Genomic DNA, 28000 nt, shown 5'->3' with positions numbered 1-28000 from the left:
ACCTGTGGACCCGCTGCACTGAACCGTCTCTCTGTCACTATCACTATTTAATAATCAGACACCGCTTTTCTCCAAGTGAGCCTCTCTCTCATTCCCTCTCTCTTCCTCCTCTCGGATCCTGGTGTTTTATTCCTCTTTTTATTCCCACATCTTCCCTCCTGGTCACTTCTTCTTCTTCTTCTTTTTGGATTCCGGCTGGATTTACCCAGGGCGTGTTTGGGGCAGATCTGTACCGGGGAGTTCCATCTCTCTCCCACTCTGAGGAATGTGACAGCGACCTGAATGGACACGATGGATTATAAGGAGCTGGGAAATAAACTGGAGGAGAAGCTGACACTAACAGACAAATGTGAGTATTGATCATTTAGAAATAAAAAAAGATGATCTGAGGGGGGGGTTTGAATATCTCGAGCAGCTGCTGTGATGTCAGCTTCCTCCCTCTGTGCAAATGGTTGAGGACAGGATGTGTGTGGGGCCAGGCTGTGATTCCTCCACAGCAGCAGCGGCGGCAGCAGCAGACTGTGGCCGCCTGTGTGCGTCTCTAACCGGCGCCTCCTGTCCGCTGCGCAGCCTGGAACTGCTGCTGCTGCACCGGAGCTGTGGTCTCCATTACCCAACACGTCAGTGGGGGTGGGGGGGGAATGGCCCACATATGCACAACCAGGCTAGAGCTGGTGGTGCAGCTGACTCCTACTCCTATACTGCAACACATCCCCGCAGAGGGGTCTCCTCCTGCTGCTTGCTCGAGAGCACTACGGCAGCTGCATGCAGATGTTTCAGGCTGAGGCCTCCTCACACATCCCAGCCTCCCTGCAGCTGACCCACTGATAAACGTCCCAGTGTTATTAAAAGTCAGATTCTTGCTTCTGGGTGAAGGTTGTGGGGTTTAAACTCTTCTCAATGAGCAGAGAATGAGGTGGATCAATGTGCACTGTGCTTACATAATTCATAAGCAATATATTGATATATTTCAAATCTTTGTTGAATTGCTATCGATTGAATTAGATAGCGATGATTATATATTTTTTTTTATTTCCCAGCCATTCTGCAGAGGACATTTGATTTCAGTGAAATCCTCATGAGGCAGCTGATGTCCCAGTTCCTCTTGTTCTGCTCATATGACAACATCAGATTTCAGAGAGGTGCCTGAGATGTGACGCTGCACTGATTTGTTGTTTGCATGGAAAAGACTGTGAAACACAATTCACTGTCTGATGATCTGGATTATGAAAGTGGTTCCAGTTGGTTTTCTATTCTAATTCTGGATGTGTTTTAAAAAAAAATGCATTTGCACCAACCTGAGTCTTGATTGAATGGAATCGCAGTTTCTTGTAAGAGCTCACTCAGGAGGCTCATTAATTTACAATGACATCCTTTAAATTAGCTCCACGCGCCACCCCTCCCTCCATCATCACACACACACATCCCATGTTGACCTGTGTGCAAATGGTAGAAGGTGACTTTCTGATCAGCCCTCCCCCACCGCTTCTACTCGACATGTGCAGCAGTGGATGGAAGGAGAAACGTCTGCAGCAGTTTTTCATTTCTGCCACGCTGACATGGCGCTCGCTCGATCGCTGCATGCGGGGGTGTCTGAAAACACTGGTGGCTGCAAGAAGGAGAATAGCAACCAAAGCCCAGTGGATGCTGGGAGTTAGAGGCCATATGCAAGAAAAATGGTTCCTGTTCTAGATTCCTCTCGGTTACAGTCATGATGAAGGAGAACACAGGAGTTTAAGGTTGGGTTCATGATGGCTGGAACACGCAGGGCTGCAGACTGATCGATTATTTGGTTCATCAATCGTTGGGTCCGTTAGAAATGAGACAGAATGTAACTGGAACGTGACCTCGGGGCTCGTTTTACCTGTAAAGACAAAGATCTTCAGTTTATAAGCATGTAAAGATATGATAAGATTTATATTGGTGTCATAAAGGGGTTTGCATTGGTTGGAATTGTGAGGTTTTGTGCATTAAAATACACATGTTGTCATATTTGCTGGAGGATTCATGTTGTTGTTAGAGCCACGTGATGTCTCCGAAGCTCCGAACCCGATATAATCTGGAGACTTCTCTGCTCACTCCCCTTTATTGAAAATCTCAACAAGGTCGTATTGTTCCGGAGCAGACAACCCAACCTCCCCCCCCGCCCCACCGTCAATTAGCGATCTCAGCTGAAAGACCAGGCATGTTTTGGTTCGCCGGCCCGGAGAGAGGGAGAGAGAGGGAGAGAGAGAGAGAGAAGCTCCGGCAGCCGGGTCGATCAACATGTGACAGGAATGCTCGACGCCGAACAAGGCAGGGGCGTTAGATCAACAGAGACATTCCTTCTCTCTGACTCCTCTCTGAGGCTCAGTCTCTGCAAAGCAAAGACAAAGAAATTAAAGGAAGTGAGGGGAACAGGAGCTGTGACTGTGGATTATAATCCCATGTAACATTCATCCATGAAGGTCTGAGGTTAGCAAACACATTAATATCTGTAGCACCCCCACCCCACTCTTATCCCCCCCTGACCTCACATCCCCTGAAACCAGTCAATCAGAGACATTACACCATTTAATCAGAGTTCCGGTTCTGTGCCTGCTGATGTTTCCGAACTCCGAGCAACTCGCAGTATTTTAGGAAAACACAGCTAGCAGCTTCCTTTCCTTTCTTCCCCTGGCGACTGCTGGAGTCAAACCAAGCCTCCCCATGACATGACATGTTCAAAGACTCTGTGTTAGCGGCTCACAATAGGAGTGGCAGCGGCTTCCTTCCCCGGGACAATCCGCCGTTTGTGCTTCTATACGTTCCTTCTTCTTCTTCTTCTGCAGTGGAACCACCCAGCTCTTTTTTCCGGCCTTGTTTCTCTAAAGAACTGGGAGTTGAAGGCTCCTCTTTGGAAGTGATCATGAGACGTGGACTCTCCGTGGCCTCCCGAGTTCTCCCAGTCATGCTGACGTTATGTTCTTGGCACGCCCTCAACATCGCAGCCGGCCTGGAGATGCAGATTTGGGCCAAGAAACCTTCCTCATTCGTCACCCTCATCCATTTAACTCAGAGAAAGAAAAGTGAGCCCGGTGTGAGGTTCACTGCCTTTAAGCTCAGTTACTCACACGTCTTTTATTAGTTATTAATCTGATGATTCGTTTTCTCTATTATCAAGTTAAACTTTTAAGTGTGTTTAAACCCAGAACAACTTGTAATGCTGTTATATTCAATTCACAATTATATAAAAGCAATAAATAATCACTGGAACGAGATTCTTTTGAAAACAGTCGTTGATTAATTTGCTTTCTCTGTTCAACCGAGTGATTAATGAAGTCATCGTTATTGTCGGAATCACCACAGAGTTTTTACTCTGGTGTTACATGAGGGGAAAACTTCAGAATCCCAGAAGACAAAGCTCCTCTCATCTCCCACAGTCAGTCGCAGCTCAAGTTCTCGCAGCTCTGCCAACTGTGTCTCATCTGTGGCCTGAGGCCGGGAGGGGGGGGGACTCCAGTGCTTGTACTGGTGGAGACCGAGGGCCGGGGCCGGGCGGGGCAGGGGCAGACTGGAATGACTCTGAGAACCAAAATTGAGGTTTAGACTCATTATGGTGGATGGTTGACGAAGATGAAGACGAAGAACAAGGAGGAGGAGAAGAAGGAGGAGGAGGAGGAGAAGGAGCAGACCACAGAGCTCTCCCCTCCACGTCGGCGCCCCCTGTGACCAGACGCCGTAAATCAGCCGTGACGAGGACGACCTGCACAGGAAAGAAGAGGAAATGCTCCGATTTGCCCCTGCGTACGAAGGAGGAGGAGGAGGAGAAGGAGGAGGAGGAGGAGAAGGCCGCCGCGTCCTGAGAAGCTTATCCTCAGATTACTCATGTTTCCTCTTTATATCCGGCATTCCAAAAAAGGAAAAGTCATTGATATTGATAATCCCGCTCGCGGAGTAATCCTGTTAGCGAACAGTGTGAGGCACAGTTCGGTCACAACAGGAAGTGTTGGAACACATTTTACCAACACCTACACTTCTCTGCACATCTGTGAGCATTTAGAGCTCATTCAGGGGGAGTCATGGGAGGAGCTGGAAGCAGAAGTATGCTCATTTCTTCAGATGTTGATGAAGCAGTATGAGCAAACCTTGCTTCTCCTCATTTCTGGCAGAAAAGGCTTCAAGTGAACATCAAAGTTTGAAGTGGCTTTGGATAAAAGCATCTAACGAACTAGAAGGACACTTTATCTCCTTATTCTCTGGTCTCTGCATTATTTCTTGAGGGTTAAGGTTAAATTGAATGGCTTCTTTCCTGACAAATACCGTATCCCTCCACCAAGTCTCATGGAAATCCGTTTTGTAGTTTCTGTGTAATCTTGGTCACAAACAAACAAACAAACAAAGCCTTTGTTGGACATCCAGTTCAAACCCAGAACCTTCTTCCTGTGAGTTGACCACTGCACCATCTTTAATATACAACCTGAAAAATTCCCCTTGATGTCATGGACAGAGCTGAGAGTATTGGTCGTGTCCTCAGGGCCTTTCACCCAGGCGCCTCTGTCTTCTCTTCCCTTATTCTGCTGCTCACCCAGTTGCCATTGACTTTAAATTAAAGTTTAATTCATCAATATTAATGCAGCTGGAGTCATGTTTATGGATAAAGCGTAGTTCTTTGCTTTGTTGCTGCAGATGAGGCCTCACCAGCTCAGGTTTCTTCATTTGAAGAAGAAGATGCATAAACATATTCACGGAAATAGCAGGACGTGTTATTTAAGCTTCAGAGACGTTCAGCGTTTGGTTCTCTCCTCCTGTGGCCTTGCAACATGTCGGGGGGGAATCACAGACGCACACGCCCTCTCGCACATAAACACATGTCACTCACTACACAACCGCTAAGTCACAGGACTCACAGGCTCTAAATATCAGAGCAGAGAGGAAGGCTGATGTTTGCTCTTAAGGCGACAACACAACTGTGTCCGAATTTCATCTCGGAGGCCGGACGACAACACAACTGACACATCGGCCATCTTGACTGGAAACAGATCTGATCCATTGTTCCCAACACACAGAGAGAGAGAGAGAGAGAGAGGGAGAGAGAGACTTCTGGTTGTGTAAGGATCCGTCATCATGTGCTGAGCCACATGTTTTCTTTCCTCACAAATATGTTTGAGCTGCAGATGAGCAGCAGTAGAAAAACACGGCGTCCTCTGCTGCTCCAGTCGATGGACGACCTCTGACGTCTCCTCAGTCACCTTGCTTCATGCGTGACCCTAGCCCCGGCGTCCCAGCTCGCAGCTCGCCGGGTTCCTCACGTTCCCCCTGAAATGCTCCTTGAAAGCCTCGTCTCCGGGATGGAAGATGAAAACCAGGCTGCAGCACTGAGGCCACTCAGCTGAATTCTACATGAAGGCTTTCAGTCGAGGTTAAACTGCTCCAGGTTATTTTTGCTTTAGTGAGTGAAGGTACAAATCCTCTTCTTCATATTATCCATGAAATGAAATGAAGGATTAAATCATCCGAGTTTTTATTTGTACGTCAAAAAAAGGACAAAGATGTTGACATGAGATCTAAAATCAACTTTCATAAATATGATCTCATTATAGATATTTGTTCAACCTGCATTTTCATTAATAATAGTAATTCAAGAGAAGCATATCAGCTCTAGTTCTAACTTAACTTCTCTCTGATCTGAATATCAGGGCTGTGGAGATAAAGACGTGTATGTATCTGCTCTCACCAGGTTTCACTGTGTCATGTGTGGAGCTGCTGTGAAACCAGACCTCGGCTCGGATTAAACTTAGTCCATCATCACTGCTCAGCCGGCTGCCAGGTCAACATGAGTCAGCCAGATACAGCTATGTCCTATTTAATGAGCCCGACAGTGAGCTGGTGCAGCTGTGCTCTGTGTGCGCGTGTGTTGATTCCATTCATCAACTTTCCATCACGAAAAGAAAATCAAAACTTTGGTTTTGCTAAAGAGTCTGGAGCACGTTTAAAACTTTTACAGCTATATCTGGCACCAAAAGACGATTATACACAAACGTTCAGGGCTGTTTGTGCGTCTAGGCCTGGAAGTTCAACACAAGTCATAACTTTGCATTGGACTAGACTGTCAAAATACAGAAGAAGAGACATATTTATTATTTTATCACGTTTCTATCATCCAGTCGGAGCAGATAGAAACCCTTGGACTGCAGTCATTTTGACACGGGAGTAAATGTCGATTGTTTCCATTTCCATTGCAGACACAATCCAGATGGGTGCTGGTGGTTTGTGACGAGTGGAAAAGGAGCAGGAGTCTGCTCTGTCTGCTCAGCCACGTCTCAAGAGCTCATCTCAGTAAAAAGAAATGAAAAGGATTGAAAGAAAAGAAGATGTAATTAGGGGAGAGTTTGCTTTGGAGGGACATAAAAGATGATTTCCTTGCGGACGTTGATGCAGTTAGTGGTCGACAGAGAGGCAGATAAACAGAACTCAGATCAGCTGCGTCCACAGATCTGTGTTCGCTTCCTGTTTTCTCTCTTTTTTGTTTCACTTTTTATGTAACTGACATTTTGTTTTCTGTGACATCATCTCTTTTAATATCTCTCTTTCAAACCTTTGTTTCCTCAGTATTGATGACGCCTGAGTTTGGACTTATTTACATCCTGTGTGTGTCTCTGTGTTGTTGGAGACGTGAGGGTGACGTCCCGGCTGAGGAAGTAAAACTCCCCGAGTTCAACCTCAGTCACAACAAACTACGCCTCAGCTATTTTTCTCTCTGTCTTCTCTCTTTCCTCTCTGGCTGCGCAACCTCTGACCTTATTTTTAGTATCAACCTCGAGCGGCAAAGTAACGAAGAGAAGGAAAATGTGAATAATAGATTTGTCCTTCTATGATTCATGCTTGGCTCCAGTTTAGCTCTTCGTGACTGGGTTACCCACTTCTTCTGTGGTTAAAAGCTTTCGGAGAGCCCAGAGGTTTGCAGAGGAGTGAGATCCGGGCGCTCTAGCACTCACCATCGGGACTCAATCTGCTTTAGCGCTTACACAGAAACCTGTAATGTCTCTGTAGAAGCAGTCTGAGCTCCTGTTGGATGAGGGTGAATGGAGTGAATTCACAGTGTTTCACAGCATTGAGATCTTCTCCGGTGAATCTGCCTCGTCCATCTTTTCAAACATCCCGTGTGAGGCTGGAAAATGTCCATGGTCAGTTCACTTCTGTATTTTAAACTGCACGATTAAAGAGAAAACACCGACTCTGTCATGAGGCTTCAAAAGAAAAGGTTTCTCTCTTCTCTAATCACAGACCAGCCTGGTTTCTCCCTCTGACAGTGATGAGTAGCTCTGTCTGTTGTCTCTGCTTCAACCTGGAGCTCCTCGTAAACACAGCTGTCGCTCGGCTCTGAAGCTTCAGGCAGCATTTGTCTGTGAGGCCTGAAGTTTCATTCCAGCCTCAGTGATCATTTGTGTTGTCGGCATATTTAGTTGTGTCACGCTTTGATGCTGTGATACCGTCTTAATCTTTGTTAATGGGAAAACTATCATATTTACCTTGCACACGCACACACACAGCTCTCCCTGCACCCAAACTAGAGGCGTGTGTTTTGGCTTGTGTTACAACAAACTCTCAGGAATGTTCTTCCTCTCCTGTTTCCTGCGGCACAAACGCCTCAGAGCATTTCCGTTTATCGGTGGAGGAGGCGTCCATCAAGGGGACATGTGCTCCTGACACAGTTACTGGTGGTAATATCGCAGATCTCCACAGAAAGTGGGTCAATTTGATCCAGTTTGCTTTGACCACACGTACACTGCCTTGGTCTTTTTCTCTTTGCGGACGTGCACATGACGCAGACACACACAAAAGACACACATGTGCTGCAGGAACATGTGTGAGGGAAGTGTGGATGCCAGAGATTCCTGAGGTTGGCCTGACCCAGATTCAACATGTCCCACTCATCCTCACACACACACACACACACACACACACACACGTTCTCCCACTCTCATGCACATTTCTTCAAACAATAGTGTGACCTGCTTCACACAAGGCACTGCCCCCCCCCCCCACACCTTCCAAAAAGACTTATTAAAGGGATTGTTAGCTATTGTGTTTTTACTGAACCCACAATTATCCAATTGTAAATTCCTAATACTACACAATGGAGTTAACAGTTAAATCCTAAATGAACAGATCCCACATGTAAACAGAAGATGATAGTTTGACGCTGTGGTAATATTGGACTTTGTTATATACCAAATATTACAATATATAATGAAGTTGTGCTGCGCTCAAGTCATATGATCTGAATGGTTTTGAAAAATGTGTCAGTGTCTACGTGTTCACGTCATGAGGCACTTGTACATGTGACGGTTCAAAGTGTCGACAATACAGTTGAATTTGTGTTAAACCACCTTCAGCGATGGTCTGCAGCAGCCTCCCAGTCACATGTCCAGTTCTTTGGAAGCTTTCTTTTGGGCGTTTTGAGGGAAAAACCTGAAACATGAGTAGAGAGAGAAATAGCCCAACGTCCCTGAAAGGTGGAGCTCTGTCCTCATCACACACGTGGGCGTGGATCCACCTCAACATGGAATCGATTAGTTTGTAGACGGGCGTGAATCTGACGTCAGTGAGTCGTCAAATCCTTTAGTTCATTCACTTACTTTTTTGGAATAAAGCGTAGAAAATGAAGTAGTCCACCCCTGCGAATGGAGGAAATGGATTATCCTGTTCATTCTGTTAATTCAGTTTCACAACCAGGAAAATAAACATCCTTATTGTTCAAACATTAAATCCCCGGAGGCGACGCCTACAAGCATCACTCACTGAAGAACAATAACAATCACAAGCCTCCACTCCCCCTCGGCCTGGATAGAGAGAACTGAGCTTTAGCTTCTCTTTCAGACCATCACTGGGATTGAACCCTGAACGTGGCCTTCAGCTCGGCAGGTCACCACCTCTCTCACGCACACAGAGGATCAACCTGGCGTCCGCCCGGTGTTTCCCACGTGCTGCACTCTGTGGCGACTGCTTGACAGGAGCCAGCCCCTTTTATGGCCGACATTCTCCGTGCGGCGCTTATCTCTATTTATAAACCTGTCACAGTGGCACAGAAACCCGAGATGGCTGCGGCGGGTTCGAGGAGCCGAGGGAGCGGCGGGCGAACGTCGGGCTGCAGTTGTGTGTCTGTGTTGCGTGAATGGCTGATCGGTTGGGATGTGCTTGAACGTGTATCCTTGAAAGCCGGGTGTGAATATTTCAGTCCTTGCAGGAGCTTCTATTCTCATGAATGCTAAAGCTGCATATTTCAATCAAGGCCTTTTTCCTTTGGTTTTCAGAAGCAGTTGCAAACATCTATAATGTCCGTGATATTTACATGAGGTATAATCTTACCGTGGACTCAGGGAGCTGCCACAACCTGAGCTCCATGTATTTAAACCTGTATTCGGTTACCACAGAATTCTCTATTAGCATTATCACTGGATTAGTTTGACAGTGGAGAAGATGTAAAACATGTGATGACCCGTCCAGACTGAACTCTCACTTCCTGTTTCATTTTGTTTTCCACTCGCCAGCTGTGTCTCTGTGTACATAATTTATTATTGATCGTACAGTTGATGCTCGTTAACAACATTATCTTTCTAAAAGCTTCAGGTCTGTGTTCTATTGCTGATTAAGATGTAACTTCTTCTTTCTGATTTTTACTCCGTGAGTAAACACAACCTCTGTCATCACTTGTCTCTTAAAGAGCTGTTAGGGATTCAACCACACAACCTCCACACCCGTGCTGTACTTATAGTAATAACTAGTTTCGAGTGAACCCTGCAACATAAACATTGTTCGTGCAGGGATCTTATCTTCAGTCCCGGTTTCTGGAGCCAATCCCAGTTGACTTTGGGTGCCGCCCGAATCGGTATTGAACCAGGAACCTTCTTTCTCTGAGGCGACAGTGCTTTTATTTGATTTCTAATATTTGCAAACCGTTTTCTAAATCTCTTTTGTTGTGGTGTTGTCTGCAGCAGTTCAGGGACAATCAAGCATCTTCAAAATCTTGATTCTCATCTTTTCCAGACCGTGTTATCTTGCACCTTTTTCTTGAAACTACAATCAATTTGAAAATGTGTATTTAACTTTTCAAAGTTGAGGAATTCAAGTTATCGCTCGTTCTATTGGCGTCTTATCGTTTCTCTCACAGCCATATAAGGCCGGTAAACTGCAGCCAGACTCTGTGAACGAGTAATCTCCTCCAGTGTGATCCTCTTTTTACCAAATCCTTATTTTTTATCAACATCAGGTAGAAGTAGCTCCGTCCTGTCTCGACATGATCCTGCATCTACACACAGAGCCCTGATTCACGTCCTATTATTCCTCCATCAGTGTTCTGTGCATTCGGCCTCTTGGTTGGAGAGGAGCCCAGTAAATCTGTGATTTAGTGGTTCGGTGAGAGTCTGGACAGGACAGAGGAGAACATCACTGTCCTCTGGCCCCTCACCTCCTTATCTCTGAGCTACCGGCTCCTCACGTCTACAGCTGTGTCCCTCCTGTTCCAGACTGCATCTCTCCTTGTTTTTGTGTCCTCCTCCTCCTCCTCCTCCTCTGTCATTACACAGACAAGCCTGTCACACAATCTTTCTCTCCCCTCTCATTGTCCGCCGGCTCCCCTCTCTCTCTCTGTAAATCTCCTGCTCGCTCTTTACTTGTCCTTGTGGAGGAGCACCGATTGTCCCCTCTCTTCCTTCCTGCTCCTTCTGCCCCCCCCCCCCCCCCCCCCATGCGTCACTGCAGTTTGTCACCGACTTCTCCAGTGTGACAGTCACACACAGAGAGAGAGAGAGAGAGAGAGAGAGACTCGGACGAGCAGCAGCTGAGCTGGAGAATTCAGTTTCGGTGTCAGCAGGGCGGTCGAGTGTGAGAAAGTCGGAGTGGGGATTAGAACAGGATGTGTTCTGTGGCGTTCTGAAAACTCTTTGTCATCCTTAATAAAGGTCAGAGGTCAGGAAGTCTGACCTCGTGACCGGGTGGTCAAGTTTTTAAAGGGTTCAAGATACTAACGTTACAGGAAACATGAGCGTAAATCTGCAGCTAATGAGGATTTTCAGTTATGCTGATAATTATTATTTTGTCTATTCATTGAATATCGGGATTTCACAGTTGAATTTGGTCTGATGATGTTTTGAGACGTGACAGAGCCTTTAAAACACAGAGCCTGTTCTAGAGGAGCTTCTTCAACTACTGATATTATATAATTGGTCTCCATTGGAGAAAATGTGCATTTTAAGAGAACAATATTTATAAAATTACTTCTCACCGTACATATAGTTTCATCAATAAATGTGGTGATATTTCTGATGTTAATTGGTTTAAGGTTTGCAGTTTTAACAACTTTACAAAGTTCAGTCTATAAAATGTTCAGTTTCCCGACTCAAATCCAAAGAATTTCAGTTCACAATGATATAAACCAGAAAAAGGACATATTATCAAATGGGGGATGAGCAGAAACCAGAAAATATGTTGTTGACTTTAGTTACTATTACTTTAAAAGATTTTCACAAGGGTTAATGTTGCGTTAGAGGTCGCCTACATTCTCCTCACACCCTGACAATCTCACATCATCTCATGTGGAGCACTTCCTGCCTCTCGGGGGATTCATAGATCATTAGTGAAATCCAGCAATAATTATCCCCATGATATCTCTGATATCTCCATCTTCCCCTGCAGGAAAAATCAATATGTGTCTGAGTCGCTTATTTATTTTTACTTTCAATCTGCTGCTACGCCTACACGTCATATTTCAGATGTAGATTCATTCCCCCGCTTTTTCATCTCTCCTGCCGCTGATCACGGGAGGATTCAGATCTTCAGGGACAGAAGTGAAGTGTTGACAGATGTGTGTGAATAACGTGTGAAAGAGATGTTAATGATTTCTAAAGAGGCGTGAGCGTGGTGCTAATGAAGCCACTGTGGGCGCTACAGGTTTGTAGTGTGTCAGCAGTGGAGGTAGAAAATGAAACGTGACACCACAGCAAGACGTCCTGAATTAGACACCGAGCACCAGTGACAGGAGGAAGCAGATCCATAGATTGTTCCAGATTATTGTGTTAATCAATCTGTCGCTTTCTGTTTGTGTCCTGCAGCTCTGCCCCTGCAGACCGACCCTCAGTCCATCCAGAGCGGAGACAAGTCTCTGGTGAAAGACCTCCTGACCCCGGACGACTCGGCCTTCACAGACCTCTCCCCTAAATCAGAGTCCAGCCCCCAGACCGAGACCCCGAGCAGGACGGATGTGTCCTCCTCCAAGACGGATGTCCGGCCCTCCACGCCGGGCAGCAGCGGCAGCCCGCAGCCCAAGAAAGGTACAACGCTCCTCTGAGCAAACCTTGTCTCCTATGCAAAGCCTCAGGGTTTAAAGTATGAAAGACAAAAGGACACTGGTGATGAAGACAGGGAACATTCATCCTTCTGATTACAGAGAGTATATTAAATTATTCATTCTAATAGATGTTTCCATGTATATTGAGTTATTCCTTCAGACAGATAGTTCTGGCAGAAAGCCAAACCGTCATTTGTAAAGTGTGGAGGGGAGACGTACTGGGGAGGGGGGGGGGCGATGCTGGTGGGGATGGGATGTACTGGTGCATTAACTGACCCTGCAGGCCAATGAAATTTATTTCCCTCCACACTTCCCACAGAGCGAAGCCGTGGTGAGAGATGGGGAGGGGGGGGGGGGTTGCCATGGAGACTGAAGTGCTGCACGGCCCTCTGTGATTGGTCGAGAACACGCGGGCATGCATATTACATAGTGTGAAGAAGAAACAGAAAAGGAGACGAGAGGTTCAGCCAGCTCGGGGGGGGGGGGGGGGGGGGCGAAGGATAAGAAACAAAAATCCTCATGTTGCACCAGTGTGTCTGTCCCAGTCCGTCGGAATTCATACTGGTTATCAGTGCAGAGGAGGACGGCTGAAAAGTGGATGAAACGGTCACGGCTGAGATACACATGTGGGAGGAGGGGGGGTGGGGGGGGGAGCTGCACTGACCTTGAAACTGAATCAATGACGTTGTCCTCGTGTCCTCGTTTGAAAAGGGTCTCGTTTATAGATCAGTAACAGGCTCAGTTCTGAGTCAATCCTCAAAGTCAATCGAATCTTTAAAAAAAGGGTCCAGGAAACATTGTCTCATATTATTCTGGAAATGTTTTTTCACCAGAACCTCTTTCTATAGTTGGAGGACTTGTTTTAATGACTTGGTTGAATCGACTCTTTAACCCAGAGTTAGTCTAAAGCAGTTTGTGATTGGCTCAAGGTGAGTGTGTCAGGTTGTGATTGGATGAGGAGACAGAATGACCTGATGGAGGTTAGAGGCAGCAGGAACTTTGGAAACATGCCCAGTGAAAGTAAAGCTTTTACAGCAGAAATACAGCATTCACATCAGAAAGTGAGCTTGCATGTGTGTGATTGGCTAAAGCTGAGCGTGTCAGGCTGTGATTGGCCGATGCACCTCTTGCTCGTACCTGTACTCCAGGCGATGTAGCCCAGACTTCCTGCTCCCCTGCAGGGATCCTCCTGGGGGAACCTCACTCCTCCCCAGGCCAGATGAGATTTTAATATATTCCCTCTGTGGTTTCCTGCCTCTGCCCTGTGGTCGTAACTGAACGCTCTATATTTTCCTTTTCCCCGACAGATTCCGTGAGCTCAGAGCAGCGACAGAAGCTCGCCAAGGAGCGGCGGGAGGAGAGGGCTCGATATATCGGTGAGAAATTATTAAAACCACGTGGACGTGACCATGAACTCTGGATTCTCCTACAAAACGTTCCTAACTTTTCCGATCTACTTCTAACCCTCACGTCCTTTGTGTGTCTGTGCTCTGACGTCTCTTGTTGTTTCTCCTCGCATGGCTCTCAGAACAGCAAACTCAGCTGCAAGGTAAGGGGCTTCACTGAAAACCTGCACTGGGAAAACCATTCTCCTTCCATTTCCCCACCTGCTGCATCCCAATCAGCCATTTCTGCTTCCTCCATGAATCCAATATTTTGGTTTTCTGTCGTTCAAGTGAAACCTCGAGAACCCTGTGAGCGTTCAGCCGTTCCAGTTTTCACTTAAACGTTCCTGCTCACGTTAAGTTTAACTTGGTTTTGACTTCATGTTGCCTGCATGTCCCAAACCTGTAATCATGGTTTTTACGTCTTGGCTGCAGAATTAAACCTCTTGTGAAAATATCCAGCTTGCCCCAAAGTCTTTAAAGAACATATCAAGTTTTCAAACACGGGGCTCCTCCCTATGGACGAAGACCAGAGAAGCAAGCAGCCAATCAGAGCCGAGCTCGGTGGGCGTTTCCGCTGCAGAGACGTCCCTCGGAGCCTGAGGGCGCTCGGCGTGAAAAATGAGCCGTCATTACCCGGAACTGAGGGCCGGCCTCTCAGACAGATTAGATTTAATTACTGCTTCCATTAGCATCAGTAATGTGGTCATGCTGCAGTCGAGGGGAGATCTGCTGCCGAGGTTTACTCACATTCAGCTGATCTCAGATAAGTTTAGTTTGCTGCCGTCTGCTTCTGTGTAATTACCTGATTACAGTGTGAAGGTTTCTTTACATGTGGAGCATGAATGCATGGCTGCAAACAGTGTGCAAGTCACAAACATGATGCTGACTGAGTGTCTACACAACTGAGGTTATTTTCCTGGACATCTAGAGAAGAACACCAATGCTCAGTGTGGACAGGGCGTAAATACTTACTCCTTCAATAACAAGTAAACCAGAACATGTTGTGAATAAATCAGCCTCGTTGTCATGTGTCAGCCGCTTTCTGCAGTTTCTGCACATTTCTCTTGAATGTGCAGACTTCATTGCATTTCTTTAGGAATTTGGATTCAGGGCGGAGTGAAGAAAGGCTTTCACAGCGTTGATGGGGCTCCCACTCGTCCGCCTCTCTGGCTCGTTAGGGAAGAAAAGCCGCAGAATGCCGAACTCAACTCAAAACACGTCTCAGTAAAAAAGTACCCTTCACATTTCACATTTCATGCCGCCACATCGACTCTAACTCATCCACATCATCCTCCACACTGAGCCTCCATTGTTTTAACTCTCTAACTTGCTAAACAACACGTTGATGAATCAGTTTCATGCACAACAGAAGAGAAAAGTGTAAATGTTTGTTATGGTGCAGCTGCACGGTGACAGTTTAATGCCAGAGGATTGATCACCGTCTAATTGCTCCTGGAAGAAATGAGCCGCAGCAGCAAACTGTGCAGAGAAGCAGGGATCCGCTGGAGGCTGCTGGGAAACACACTGGGAATCTTCTGCTTATTTACTGTTATCGGGATCATAGTGTGACGAACAAACACACGGTCTCCATCTGTTTCACTCGCTCCGTTCGGGCGTTTCGTGGTCGAGGCCTGAAGGTTGAAGTCATGACACTCTGCTGCAGTTGAGATAATAACTTTGAAACGACTTCCATAAGAAAATAATATGTTCTCGATCGCAGATCATTTAGTTTGACGTCGTTTGATGAAGTTCAAATAAAGACAGGATCATCTGAAACATCTTTGATTTCTCACTTTCTCATTTTATGTTGACGTTGCCTTCTTACATCACATCCTGTTGTTTTTTTTGTTCTGCTGTATTTTTACTTTCCTGGTTCCATCTATTGTTTTTCCAATCAGAATTAGATGAAAGGTCAAAAGCCTCGACCACAGCCTCATGTGCTTTGTTTCATCTAAACTGGTTTTTAATAACAATACAAACACGCCAGGTTGCAAAGACCTGGTTGAACAACACTTAAAATTAAAAACCACTATTTTCTATCTAAACTGTGACTTCCCCTTCCAGCGGCGAAGAAAACCCAGTGGCTGGAGAAGGAGGAGAAGGCTCGGCGTCTGAGGGAGAACCAGCTGGAGGAGCGCAGGAGGAAGCTGGAGGAGCAGCGGCTGAAGACCGAGAAGCGTCGAGCCCTGCTGGAGGAGAAACAGAGACAGAAGCTCGAGAAGAACAAGGTGACACGAGGAGATGCACAGCGGCCATTTTTAACTCAGGGGATGGTGGAGTTTTCCTAGTGGTCGTGATCTCAGATGTTTCTTTGGCTGGCCTTGGATCAGTTATTGATCAGTTATTGATCGCTGCAGCAGTTCCTGACCTCTTGAAGTGAAACGTCTTCTCGTGACTTCTTGTGAAAAGTTGCATGTGCATGTGAGCTTTTGTTCCCTTCTAGATGTTATTCATTTAAAAGAATCGTTAAAGGAAATATGCTTATTCATCCTTAAAGTTGACTTTACAGAGCCGTCTGTAAACCTGTCCGTCAGATGGTTTATTTTCTATTATGTACATATCTATAGTTGCGTTGAGCTTTGTGAGTTTTCTCTTTGGCTCTGACGCGACCTGGACTGAACTCGATCTTAGAGGTAGACGGGAATATCGTTAAGTCTGTAGCTTGAGATGAGAGATGCTTAGCTCAGCACAAAGGGGGGGGGGGGGGGGGGACACGTACTGGTAGTGAACGCTGACTCCTCTCTGACCTTTTGACCCTGCAGCAGAGATACGAGTCGGCCATCAAGAGGTCCACGAAGAAGACGTGGGCCGAGATCCGCCAGCAGAGGTGGTCCTGGGCCGGCGGACTCAACCAGACCTCCCGCAGAGAAAGTGAGTCTCGTGTGAAAACAGAGGGGGGGGGGGGCACAATCACAGGAATATGTCACATCCTCACTGTAGCTCGAGTTCCTGGTGCTGAGCGGTGCTGCACAGACTGTGACTCACTGCTCCCACTGACGCAACGCAAGGAAGTGGCATCATGCAGGGTTTGATGCCATGAGGGCGGGGGGGGGGTTAAAACTGCTTATTGGGCCAAAACTGGTTTTCGGTGGAATCATCTGAACGTGTTACGGAGGCAGAAACACACGAGGGGGGAAACGTAGCCGTGTCATTAGCTGTGAGCTGTGAGCTAATTCCCCTTTTTTCTGACCGTCTTGTTACATGTGACGGCTTCTTCTGGAGCTCAACACGTGTGTCGGATCATGAAACACGCGTGTGGCAGCGTGAAACAAGGAGCTTTAAGCAGTTCCTCTAAATGTCACGTCTAACTCTACCACACCCGTCCCACGCTTTCCTCAAAGTTCCTCCCCCCCTCCCTCTCTCCCTCCCTGTACGTCTGGATCTAAATTAACCCCCCCACCCTCCTCTTTAAACTGTAATGGGGAGCCAGTATGACCTCAGAGGATGAGGCGAGTCCCCAGTACCGGACCCGGGGGAGGGGGAGTTCGGTCCCGGCGCCTCGGCACCGCCTTGTGAACAGTTGTTGTGTGTTGCGTTCTCTCCGGTGCAGGCAGATGCTCGGCCTCCACGGTCAACTTGCCGAGACAGGTGGACCCTGTCATTAACAACAGGCTGTCCAAGTCCTCGGCCACGCTCTGGAACTCCCCCAACAGAAGTAAGGACGACCCGACGTCAGTGTCCACCAGGCCTCCTCCTCCTCCTCACCCCTCCCTATTCACCCCCCCACCACCCCTGTCTCCCTTCCTCTTCCCTAACTTTATTTTCTTTATCGTCTCTGGTGGACTGCCTGCCTGCCTGTGCTTGGTGACTGGTCATTTACCACCTACTCGTGTGCATCGTGGTTTTTTTATTTCCGTTGGTGGTTGGTCATTGGTTTGAGTCTCCTCTGCATTTTTCGATCAGCCTCCCTCTCACCTCGACATGACTCAGCCACATTCTTTGATATGTTTTTTATTTGGTACGTTTGTTTCATGGGTTCACATCTCGTCTCGACATCTTCTTCTTGTTTTTGGTTGTCTCCCCCCTCCCCCTCCTCCTCCTCCTCCACTGTACTGTTGGTGGTTTGGTGTGGTGGTGGTGGTCGTGCTGGTGGTGGATGATGCAAATTAACCAAGTAAAGCAACTAAATGATGTTGGTATTATATTATTCTATGTGTTCTTATTTTTGCTTCTTAAAGTATTTTACATAGCGAATAGGATTCTTGTTTTTTACAGTGTATCGCTGCCAACATGACAAACAACATTTGTTCAGTTTCATATTATAACACGAGCAGTTTCTCCTTTTACCTCACTTTTTATATTTCAGTATAGACCTCATATATATCATGTATTCTTTGTATATCTTTTTGACAATTATTTTCTCATTATTACTAGTTTCTAAATAGCTTTACCTGGAAATATTTCAGGATATAACTTGAAATATGTATAATATGATTTATAATAAACCAATTGGAGCAGGAAAACTTATCTTGTAAAAACAGTGTAATTCAGTATAAAGAGAAAATGATATGATTTGGAAAAGCTGCTTTAAAAAGGGAATTTCTTCCTGTTGTAGAATGAAGCTGGTCATGGTGGCAAAAACACACTGTCTTCTTGATAAGTGTAATATATGATTTACTGGTTTTATCAATCTCATCAGACTCCTGAGTTGAACATAAGCAGCACTGTCCTCATCTCAGATTCCTCACGTCTCATAACATGTGTCCTCATCGATGGTATCACCCACAGAGCAGTCAGCAGAGTAGAGACTCACATTCCTTCAGTCCACAGTCACTAGTACAGATCCTCGGGTGCTGCAAGGACATGGAGGAGGACAACATGTCAGTTCAGGGACAGAGGGGACGTCAGGGTTCATGTCTCCGGTCCTGAGAGACGCTCTGCACAGTCACCAGTGAACCAGTGATAGTTCGGAGGACGGGGAGGAGACGTTTAGATACGCAGGAATCAATCTACCTGCGGGTGAGCAGTCGATCACCAGGCAGCAGCTCAGCCTTGTCTTGCCGCATTGGAGGAGGAGGAGGAGGAGGAGGAGGAGGGGGGGGGGGGGTACCACAGTTGCCTAGCGACAGGCAGAAGGTAGTCAGGTTATGGGTTAGTCATCAAACAGTCGTGAGAAGGATTCGTCCCTCGTACAGCGCTGCAGTCTGTGATACAAGGAGAGATGTTTAACGCATTAAAGAAACAACACAGTTATTTGTGATGAGAGATAAGACATCTACCCAAACTGGATTCATTAGACCTGGTGTTCAAGGTCCATCTGTTTCGTCCCCTGTGTGTTTTCTGTTGTATCTCACAAGATGTTTTTTGGAGGCGCAGGATGCAACAGGGAATTAAACCACATGATGTCAGTCAGTGAGATGTGTGTCAAGGTACAGAGCAGAGATTGTTTGTAAAGATGGACGACACGTTTCTACTTCCTCCCACTATCCAGAAATGAAAGTGAAGCCAAAATATCCCGGATAGGAACGATGACATCTTGTGCCTTAGTAGAGATCAAGGAGATGGAGCCCCTAGTGAGAATCCACACAGTAGGACCACACACTTTTAAACAAGTGATTTGAGTGCTGCTCTTCATGCTGTTGCCAAAACTCTGTAAAGTACACAATCTGGTGTGTTACCCTCCCCTCAGCTCACTCGCCAAATCGCTGTTCCTCTCATACTAAAACACCTGTAGTTACAGGTGTTTACAGACATTAAAATATGTCTGTAAACACCTGTAACTACAGGATCGTTTGGCCAGAAACCGTCTTTGAGATAAATGTATTGTGTATTTTAACTTTTTAATGGCCCCTCTTCAATAGGGTTACACAGAGGAGGCAGGGTTTAAGACATATACTGCAGCCAGCCACCAGGGGGGCGATACAGATGTTTTGGCTTCACTTATGGGGGAGCTGTCAATTCCTCCATCTTTATGTACAATCTACAAAATAGAAGTGTTTCTAAGATAGTTCGAAAATTGCTGCTCTCGTTTCTGAAATCCAGATTCTGATGAAAAGAGTTTTACGATGTTCTGTGTGAAGAGTCTCACTCTGTGTCGTTTTTATTTGTCTCTACTGGTTTTCTCGTATTTGTCTCGTGCTTTGTAAAATTCATACACAGGCGTCTGCTTCTCTAACAAACACTTTCAGACCGATCCCTGACATCGAGCCGATCATGAGAGGACGATGTTGTTGTTGTTGTTGTTGTTGTTTTTCCATCCCTCATTACAATGCATTGGGTTGTATGCCGCTGTTGCTCGATGTCGTATGTGCTGAGTCTTCATCATATGACACTCGGTAACGCTGCATCCCATCAGAACAGTGGAGCTTGTTTGTGTGTGCGTGTGTGTGTGTGTGTGTGTGTGTGTGTGTGTGTGTGTGTGTGTTGCATTCAAGACATACAGCACTAATTCTGAACTCACCAGATACTGACCGGCCTCTGCACTGCTCTGGGTGTGAGAGAGGTCAAGTAAACGCCAGCCTCTCTGGTGTGTGTGTGTGTGTGTGTGTGTGTGTGAGTGTGTTGTGTTTGTGTGGTAAGTAATGAGCATTAACGTGGGTTTGCTGCCCGGTGTTTTATTCTCCAACGTCTGGGTCTGTGTGCTGGTGAAGGTTCGATCCCGTGTCTCTGGAGCCTGATCACGTCTGATTCGCAGTCTTTGAGTTTTACAAACATTATGAAGGAGAATTGAAAGTGTCACTGGACGAGGGAACTTTTTAAAAGCAGCTCTGCCAACTTCTTCATCAGACAACTTTTCAGTAAACTCCCCAGATTAATAAAGCGTATGTAGGAAAAGAAAACAAATGCACGTTGGAAACCGTTTAATCCCCACAAAAGATTGAACTGGTTCAGCCAGTTGACCGACTGGGAGACGGTTGTGCAGACTCACTTTTTTCTCATGATTATTGGCAACATCACAAACTTATATGATATCATACAATACAATACAGTACACCTTTGTTAATCCTTCAGAGCAGTTGGACGTGCACTGACAAACATCTGCTAAATAAGTCCTCAGACCCTCCAGCCTCGTTATCCAAATGTGGAATATCGTCTCAGTGATGTTTTCAGCTTCACACAAACTCCACTGTGCATCAGACGAAGGCAGACAGGGTGTGACTTTGTGTGTAAATGTTTGTGTCTGAGAGAAGTGTGTGTGTGTGTAGCTGTGCACTGTATTTACGACACTCACGGCGTCCTCTCGTGTCAGCCCGCAGTCTGCGTCTCAGCCCGTGGGAGAGCCGGATCGTGGAGAGGCTCATGACGCCGACGCTGTCCTTCCTGGCTCGCAGCCGCAGCGCCGCCACCCTCCTCAACACCAGCGACTCCCGTGAGTGTAAGACACCCCCACCCCCGATCAGCTTTTACCCACAATCCTCTGTGTGTGTGTGTGTGTGCGGCGTGCAAAGAGGGAGAGAATCTTTTCATCTAACGTTTTATGAGATTTTATGAGAGGAGAAAAGTTTGATGGCTCATAACACACAGTAGGATGTTCCTTCTTTGATTCTATTTAGGTTTTTACAGAGAAACCCTTTTGGTGATTGTGGTAGAAGTTGATGTTTGTTTCTTAAGAAGCATCAGTTGAGATGTTTCACCTCAAGCTGCTTTTAGTATCACACCACACAATCTTTATCTGAGTTCACCCAGTTATTCCCAAATAGAAACAGACCCTGTGGATTGGTTCTTTCTCCACAACAGTAACTTTCATCAAGTCAATTCTTTGTACGAGTAATCGTTAAGGCTAGAAATGTCAGAAGCTGATGAGAAATACAAACCAGAGCTTCTCAGATCTAAAAGTTACATCTTAAAAGTCCAAAATACACACAAACTCACACACACACTCAAAAACATCAGTTAGAATTAATATAAAAGAATCAAAATCACACGTGAGAAGCTGGAACCAGCTAATTAAAGAAGCTTTTAATCATTAATCAACTGTAAAAACAGCTGATGAGTTGCTCGTGATTGAAGTGCAGTGTGGTGGCTCGTTGTGTAGCCTCTCTCACTCTGCATGGTGTGTGAACGTGTGTGTGTGTGTATGTGTCTGGGTGTGTGTTTGTGTGCCCTGACCTCGGCCCTGCCGTCGCTCTCTGCATGTCTATGTGTCGCTCAGACTCTCACCACTGCTCCCGTTCAGCCTCTGCCAACCCGCTGAACGCCAGCTCCCATCACCACCAGCACCAGAACTCCGCCGAGCGCTGGAGGGTCTCGTCCGCCAGCACGCCGGACATCACGCTGCGCCAACGCCGACGGAACTCCACGCCGGTAGGACGTGAACACACACTGTATACACGATGGGCCTCATATACACGTGAATGAATGTGAACTTGACCTTTTGTGGAGTTATCATCTCCTTTGGATGTTTCATGGGTGAAGGAAACAGGAAATAAACAACTAATTAAAACCACTAACATGGAGGAGAAGGTTTTTGTCAAGTGGTCAAAAACATAGTTTAGATGTTAATGTTGTAAATGTAATAGTTTAGTAAAAACATTAACAGAAGATATCAACTTCCCTTCCTGTTTTAAAGTTGTTCACTGACACTTTGAGCTGACCAGATGTTAGCAGATGTTCCAGCCTCGTGAGGTAACAGCTGCATGTTGTTGTGTCTCCTCTTTTCCTCAAGCTGGACAAGAAGAAGAAAGAGAAGAAAGACAAAGAGAGGGAGAACTCGCTCACAAAAGACAAAGTGCAGAAGAAGAGACAGACAACGTCTCCTGCCGCCACGACCACAAGATCCAGGCCGGAGACCAGGTACCAGATAACCTGCACCAGTGTCTCTCTAATGCCACATGAATCCTCCATTCGAGGACGTTACTAATGTAGGGAGAGAAACAGAGCTGCTGCGTCCTGGTGCTTTGTCCTCGGAGCAGGTTAATGTCTGACAGATGGTCCAGGTCTCTTTAATCTAACCTCTTGAAGAGACTCTGCTGGACGCGGTTCAGTCAGCGCTCTGTCCACAGCAGGTGTGTCTGTGCAGCAGTGAGGAGCTTGTAGACAGAATGGGGTTCTCCTGAGTGATGCTTAAAACAAATATGTCTCCCTGCCTCCGCTCTTCTCACGTTACCCCCCCCCCCTCTCCACTCAGTCCTTTGCGAGTGACTGTGAGGTTTCAGATGGAGTCGCTTGTTGCTTCCACATGACCTACTTTAGGGCTCTGCACCGGGAGCCTCATTACCTCGGTGCTCCTATCTCCTCTCATCACAAACTTTCTTTCTCCTCCTCAGCACCCAGAAGCTGAAAAACAGACCCCCGTCGCCGGCCGCCCCCAAAAGTCGGCCCCTGTCGCCTCTAGTGCCAGCAGCAGCATCGGCAGCACCGGCCTCCAAGACTCCCACGGGTAAGAAGACACCTTCTGGCACCAAGACCCGACCTAAACGGGCCCAGACGCCCGCCAGGGTTCAGCCGCAGGCGGTCACAGCGGTCGCGGTGGAAACCGGCCACGAGCCCCAGCAGCCCGACCCCGCCGAGGAGAAGAAAGGTGAGTGTTGACCTCCAAGCTTCAAGGTGACCTGTGTGTCTGGCATCAGGTGGTTTTGACAGCTTCGCTCTTGGAACCAAGACGTTTCAGAAAACAGAAGCATCATCACTCCTCTTCCTCCTCTTCGTCTCTCTCTCTCTCTCTCTCTCTCTCTCTCAGATACCAGTGACGTTCCTGCCATCGTGGGGTCCTCAGCTCGGCTTTCACCTACTTCCCTCAGCCCACCGTCGGCTTCCCCTGCTGCAGTGCCAAGTGTAGAGCCGACTGCCTCAGCTGTGTCTCCTGCAGAAGACTCCATCAGTAATCCCACTCCCTCTGCTGCACCCACCGCCGCTGCCAGTACCAAAACCCCCACCTCTACCACAGCCACCGCCGCTGCCAGAACCCCCACCCCCACCTCCACCACAGCCACCGCCGCTGCCAGAACCCCCACCCCCACCTCCACCACAGCCACCGCGGCTGCCAGGACCCCCAGCCCCAACCCCACCAAAGCCACTCCCGCTGCCAGTACCCCCACCTCCACCACAGCCACCGTGGCTGCCAGGACCCCCACCCCCACAACTGCCACTGCCGCTGCCTCCAGCCCAGCTGCCCCGGCCAACAAGCCGTCAGCGGGCACCAACAACCAGGAGGAGGCCGCTCGGGCCCTGGCAGAGAAACGCAGACAAGCCCGAGAGCAGCGGGAGAGGGAGGAGCAGGAGCGTCTGGAGCAGGAGCAGAAGAACAGGTCAGAGGTCAAATAACAGAAACACCCGATAACATGTGATTTCTTAAATTCACAATGCTGCAGTTCTCATGTCCTTGAATCTCCATTTCAACTCAAATAATCAAATCGAATGAATGATTCTCTAGAAAATTCTCTCATGTGCTGAAAGTAAGTGTGAAGTTTAGAATCCTACTAACCTTCATATATCATGGACATCTCTCCAGGATCCTGCGGGAGGAGGCGATGGCCCGGGAGGTGGAGGAGCGGAAGCGCAGGGAGGAGGAGGCTCAGTTCATGGCCGAGCAGCAGCGTCTGAGAGACGCTCAGGAAGAGAAGGAGGAGCAGGAGAAAGCTAAAGCCGAGCAGGAGGAGAACGAGAGGGCGCAGAAACAGGTCAGTCACCAGGAACCGAACTTGAGTGAAACAAAATATATTGAAAACTCCTTAAACCCATCGCGATATCTACTGGGAGTTGAACCCTCAACCCTGTGTTAAACTCTGCTCTCGGTGAAATGGATCATCGCTTCCAGTCAACTGTAAATACTCTCATCTCCATTAACCAACACCAATCCCAGTGACCCCCACATGCAGTAAGCCCATTAACCATCTGTGGGAAGATTAATGCATACGAGCCAGTGAGAGTGTGTGTGTGTATGTGTGTGAGTGTGTGTGTGCGTGGAGGGGGGGGGACTTTATCGTTCCCGAGCCCAAACATCAGGCCTCTTGCCCGGCTCCCTCACCCCCCGACTGTCTGGCATCTGGGCAGATTGGACGGGGGGGTGCGATGTGTGTCATGTGGTCGTCAGAGAGCCCCTTGTCTGCCTGGGCAGATGCCAGCTGGTGACCTTCATAATAACGCTGATGAGCGGAGGCTGCAGGGAGCCATTGTGATCCGGGGAGATAGTGACAGGCCTGTGTCGCCTCCGCCTGGCGCACACTCGTCCTCCGCAGTGGGCCGATGGTCGGATAAGCAGCGCCCGAAGCACCGGCTCCACTCGCCTCTCCTCAATCACACCATTGTTCAACCACCACCACAGGGAAACTCGCTCAGGGCTGGAGTGGCCTCTTGTTTTTATAGGTCTCACTTCAGATGAAGAGGGGTGAAGAAGAGTAGTGCTCGCTGGGTGGAAACTGTCCAATAAACAGGGGGTTGGGGGGGAAGGAAGGAAACCACAGTGAACTGGTAAACGTGAGAAACCATCAGGCTGCAGCTGTTCAATCCTCGACAGATGTGATTCACACACACACGTCATCGTTTCTGTTTTCATTGCAGACTGGACACATCTGTACTGGATCTAAAATACCCAGTGAAGCACTTAATGGTGTCACTGATACAATGGTTTGTCTCTGTCCTCACTCACTGTGACTGACATGAGGGTCGAGTCAGAGACCTTCTATTTCCTGTGGCGTCACTGACCTCAGAACAGTGACTGATCCAGCTGCTCTGGGGTTTTTCCTTTTATAAAAATAGTACACACACACACACACACACACACACACACACACACACACACACAGACATTTTCTTAATCATTTTCAGACCAGACACAAAGGAAGTAGGAGATCTCTCCACCTCTGGATATCAGGAGATAACTTCTTGATAAAATAACACCACATGTCATCACAGAGGAGGAGAGTAAAACTGATCACAGCCTCTGACCCTAACATCTGCAGCCGCCATGTTCATGCAGGGTCTTAACACCATGTGACCCAGAGACGTTCTGCAGCGCCAAGTCCAGGAGAGGTTCTTACCCATCAGGTGTTTGTTTAGGTCCAGGATGCATCACTTTCTAACAGTGCTGCATCCACCATGAAACTGCAGAACAAACCAGGGACAGCTGAGCACTTGGTGCCCCCTGGTGGCCACTTTGATCACAGAGGCGGAGCAGCAGCTTGCTACGACACAGAGATCATAGATTTTTAGGATGAACTTTAGTTATTGCTTTATCGGGGCATATTTTCTATTAAGATAATAAAATGCAGGTTTCCATTGACAGCGACTGGCTGCATCTTGTATGCATCTGAAGTTGACGACATGAAATTCAAACTTGAAGAATTGGTTTTACAGTGAAACTTTATTCTCGTGTTGTTGTTTTCTTTGTGCAGAGGGAGGAGGCTGAGTCAAAGGCCCGTGAGGAAAACGAGCGTCAGCGCATCGAACGGGAGAAACACTTCCACAAAGAAGAGCAGGAGCGACTGGAGAGGAAGAAGGTGAGGAAGAGGAGAGGAAAAATCTGTACACTGCACAACACCTGTCACACTCGACTAACTTATTGATCTGTCCCTCAGCGCCTTGAGGAGATCATGAAGAGGACTCGGAAGAGTGACGCAGGAGAGAAGGTCAGCCAGCGTGGATTCACTTTAAACTGGAAAGCTACTAAACTTCATCTTGTCTCCACGTGACCTTTTGTTCTTTGTTATCACAGAAGGACGTCAAAGCTTCTCCACAGGTCAACGGCAAAGACACAGAGCTCAACAAAGGTAAGGTCACCTCTCCTGAGGAGTGAAGGGATGATGTTATCCACCAAGATCCCATGAGCTCATTCATTTTTCCCTCCTCTCTCTGCAGCTCCTGGAAACCTGCAGAGCCCCGGTGGAGTCGTGAATGGCGTCCAGGCAACCGCTCACCAGAACGGCGTCTCGGCCAACGGGGAGCAGGCGGACTTCGAGGAGATCATCAAGCTGAAGAACGGCAGTAACCCCGGTCAACAGCAGAGCGAGCCCATCCTGGCGTTCGAAGGAGGAGAGCCCTTCCTGATGAAGACGAGCCCGATGAAGCCTCAACATGTTGCAGGTACGGTAAAAATTTAAAGAACTACAGGGAAATACAAGAAAATGTAAAAGAGAACCTGCCCTATCTCACAATATTAAACAAAATGAAAAAAGGAATTCAGGATCTGCCCCCTGATCTCATTTCTTTTTTGGTTCACACTCCAGATCTCCACCAAATTTTATGGAAGTCGATTGAGTAGTTTTTGTGTAATCCTGCCAACTAACATAATAATAACAGTAGCAATAATAAAAGTGATGATTGTGATTATTATTATTATCACCTGGCAGGAGGGAGGTTCAAAGAATATAATAATACAAATTAAAATAATAATCATCATCATTTTATAATAAGAATGATAATAGTTATAATAACATATTTAGTCATCTTTTAAATAAATAACATGAAATGATATATTACCTCCCTAATAAACCACTATGACAATATTCTTATAATTAAAAACACAGACAATTGAACATAAAATAGTACAAAAAAATATTGATACTTTTCCTTGTCTAGTCACCATCATTTTTATTTAAATGAAGATATTGACATTACAAATAGAAATCAGTTATTGCATCTTATTCTCTCCTTCACCTCACCTCTGTTCCTCCGTCCTGTCCCCTGTCCCCTGCAGAGGTCCTGTGAGTCCACGCACATCCGATGGAGACGCGCCTTATGTCTCCGCTTGAGCTACGAGATTTCATGCCTCACCACAGCGGCTTACAAACTGAGTGTGCCAAACAAACTGCGCTGAATCCACATCGACGGTATCTGCCGCAGAGGATAACGAGGAGGAGATGAACTCTGCCCTGGAAGAAGAAAGTACTCATCCGAAATATATATATATAAATATATATATAAATATATAAATAAAAAAAAACTACAAGTATTCTCTGTCTTCACCGCGTGTTCTGGTGCAGCATTCGTCAGGTTTTAATGAAACGTCACAAGCAGATTTTACAGTGCACCTTAAAGATGACTGACTGTGCAACAAATTTGAGAAAATACAGCGTCAGACCCTGGAAATACATACTATTCAACAGTGGCTGTTACTATTACTGTCGTTCTGATATTGTTGTTGTTATATCTTACGTTGAACAATGTGTGCGTGAGTGTGTTTGTTGTTTTTGTCTTGAATTTCTGAGTTATTTAACATGGGGAGCATCGTAAGGACTGGCCACAGACAGTGGATGTAAATGTGTAATGAGCCCGGCTGCCTCGGCCTCCTGCTGCAGGAGATCTGTGAAATAAAGCTTTATGAAAGGGACCCGCCTCCGAGCCTTCATTGAGATTATGACCTAACACAACTGCTGAACACACAAAATATGTATTTTCATTTTTTATTATTCAGGATCTTGTATTTTTT

General features: G+C 46.9%; 1 protein-coding gene across 9 annotated transcripts; it reads left to right on the top strand.

The window, feature by feature from the left end:
• LOC133972563 (MAP7 domain-containing protein 1-like) lies at window positions 1–27901 on the top strand. 9 transcript variants are annotated; one of them, XM_062410083.1, is made up of 18 exons: window positions 1–349; window positions 12072–12290; window positions 13615–13683; window positions 13836–13856; window positions 15760–15923; window positions 16458–16566; window positions 17246–17350; window positions 20885–21004; window positions 21812–21939; window positions 22301–22428; window positions 22902–23155; window positions 23315–23882; window positions 24086–24254; window positions 25968–26072; window positions 26151–26201; window positions 26288–26342; window positions 26431–26655; window positions 27269–27901. In XM_062410083.1, the coding sequence occupies exons 1-18, from the start codon at window positions 283–285 to the stop codon at window positions 27277–27279; spliced, it is 2568 nt and encodes an 855-aa protein (XP_062266067.1). In that variant the 5' UTR covers window positions 1–282; the 3' UTR covers window positions 27280–27901. The 9 variants fall into 9 exon arrangements, with proteins under 9 accessions (XP_062266067.1, XP_062266063.1, XP_062266066.1 ...); XM_062410079.1 differs by having other exon boundaries at window positions 21788–21939; XM_062410082.1 differs by having other exon boundaries at window positions 20885–21010.
• Window positions 27902–28000: the final 99 nt, after the last annotated feature.

This window comes from Platichthys flesus, chromosome 17 (assembly GCF_949316205.1).
Source record: "Platichthys flesus chromosome 17, fPlaFle2.1, whole genome shotgun sequence".
NCBI classification, from domain to species: Eukaryota; Metazoa; Chordata; class Actinopteri; order Pleuronectiformes; family Pleuronectidae; genus Platichthys; species Platichthys flesus.
This window is presented reverse-complemented; position numbering and strand designations above follow the sequence as displayed.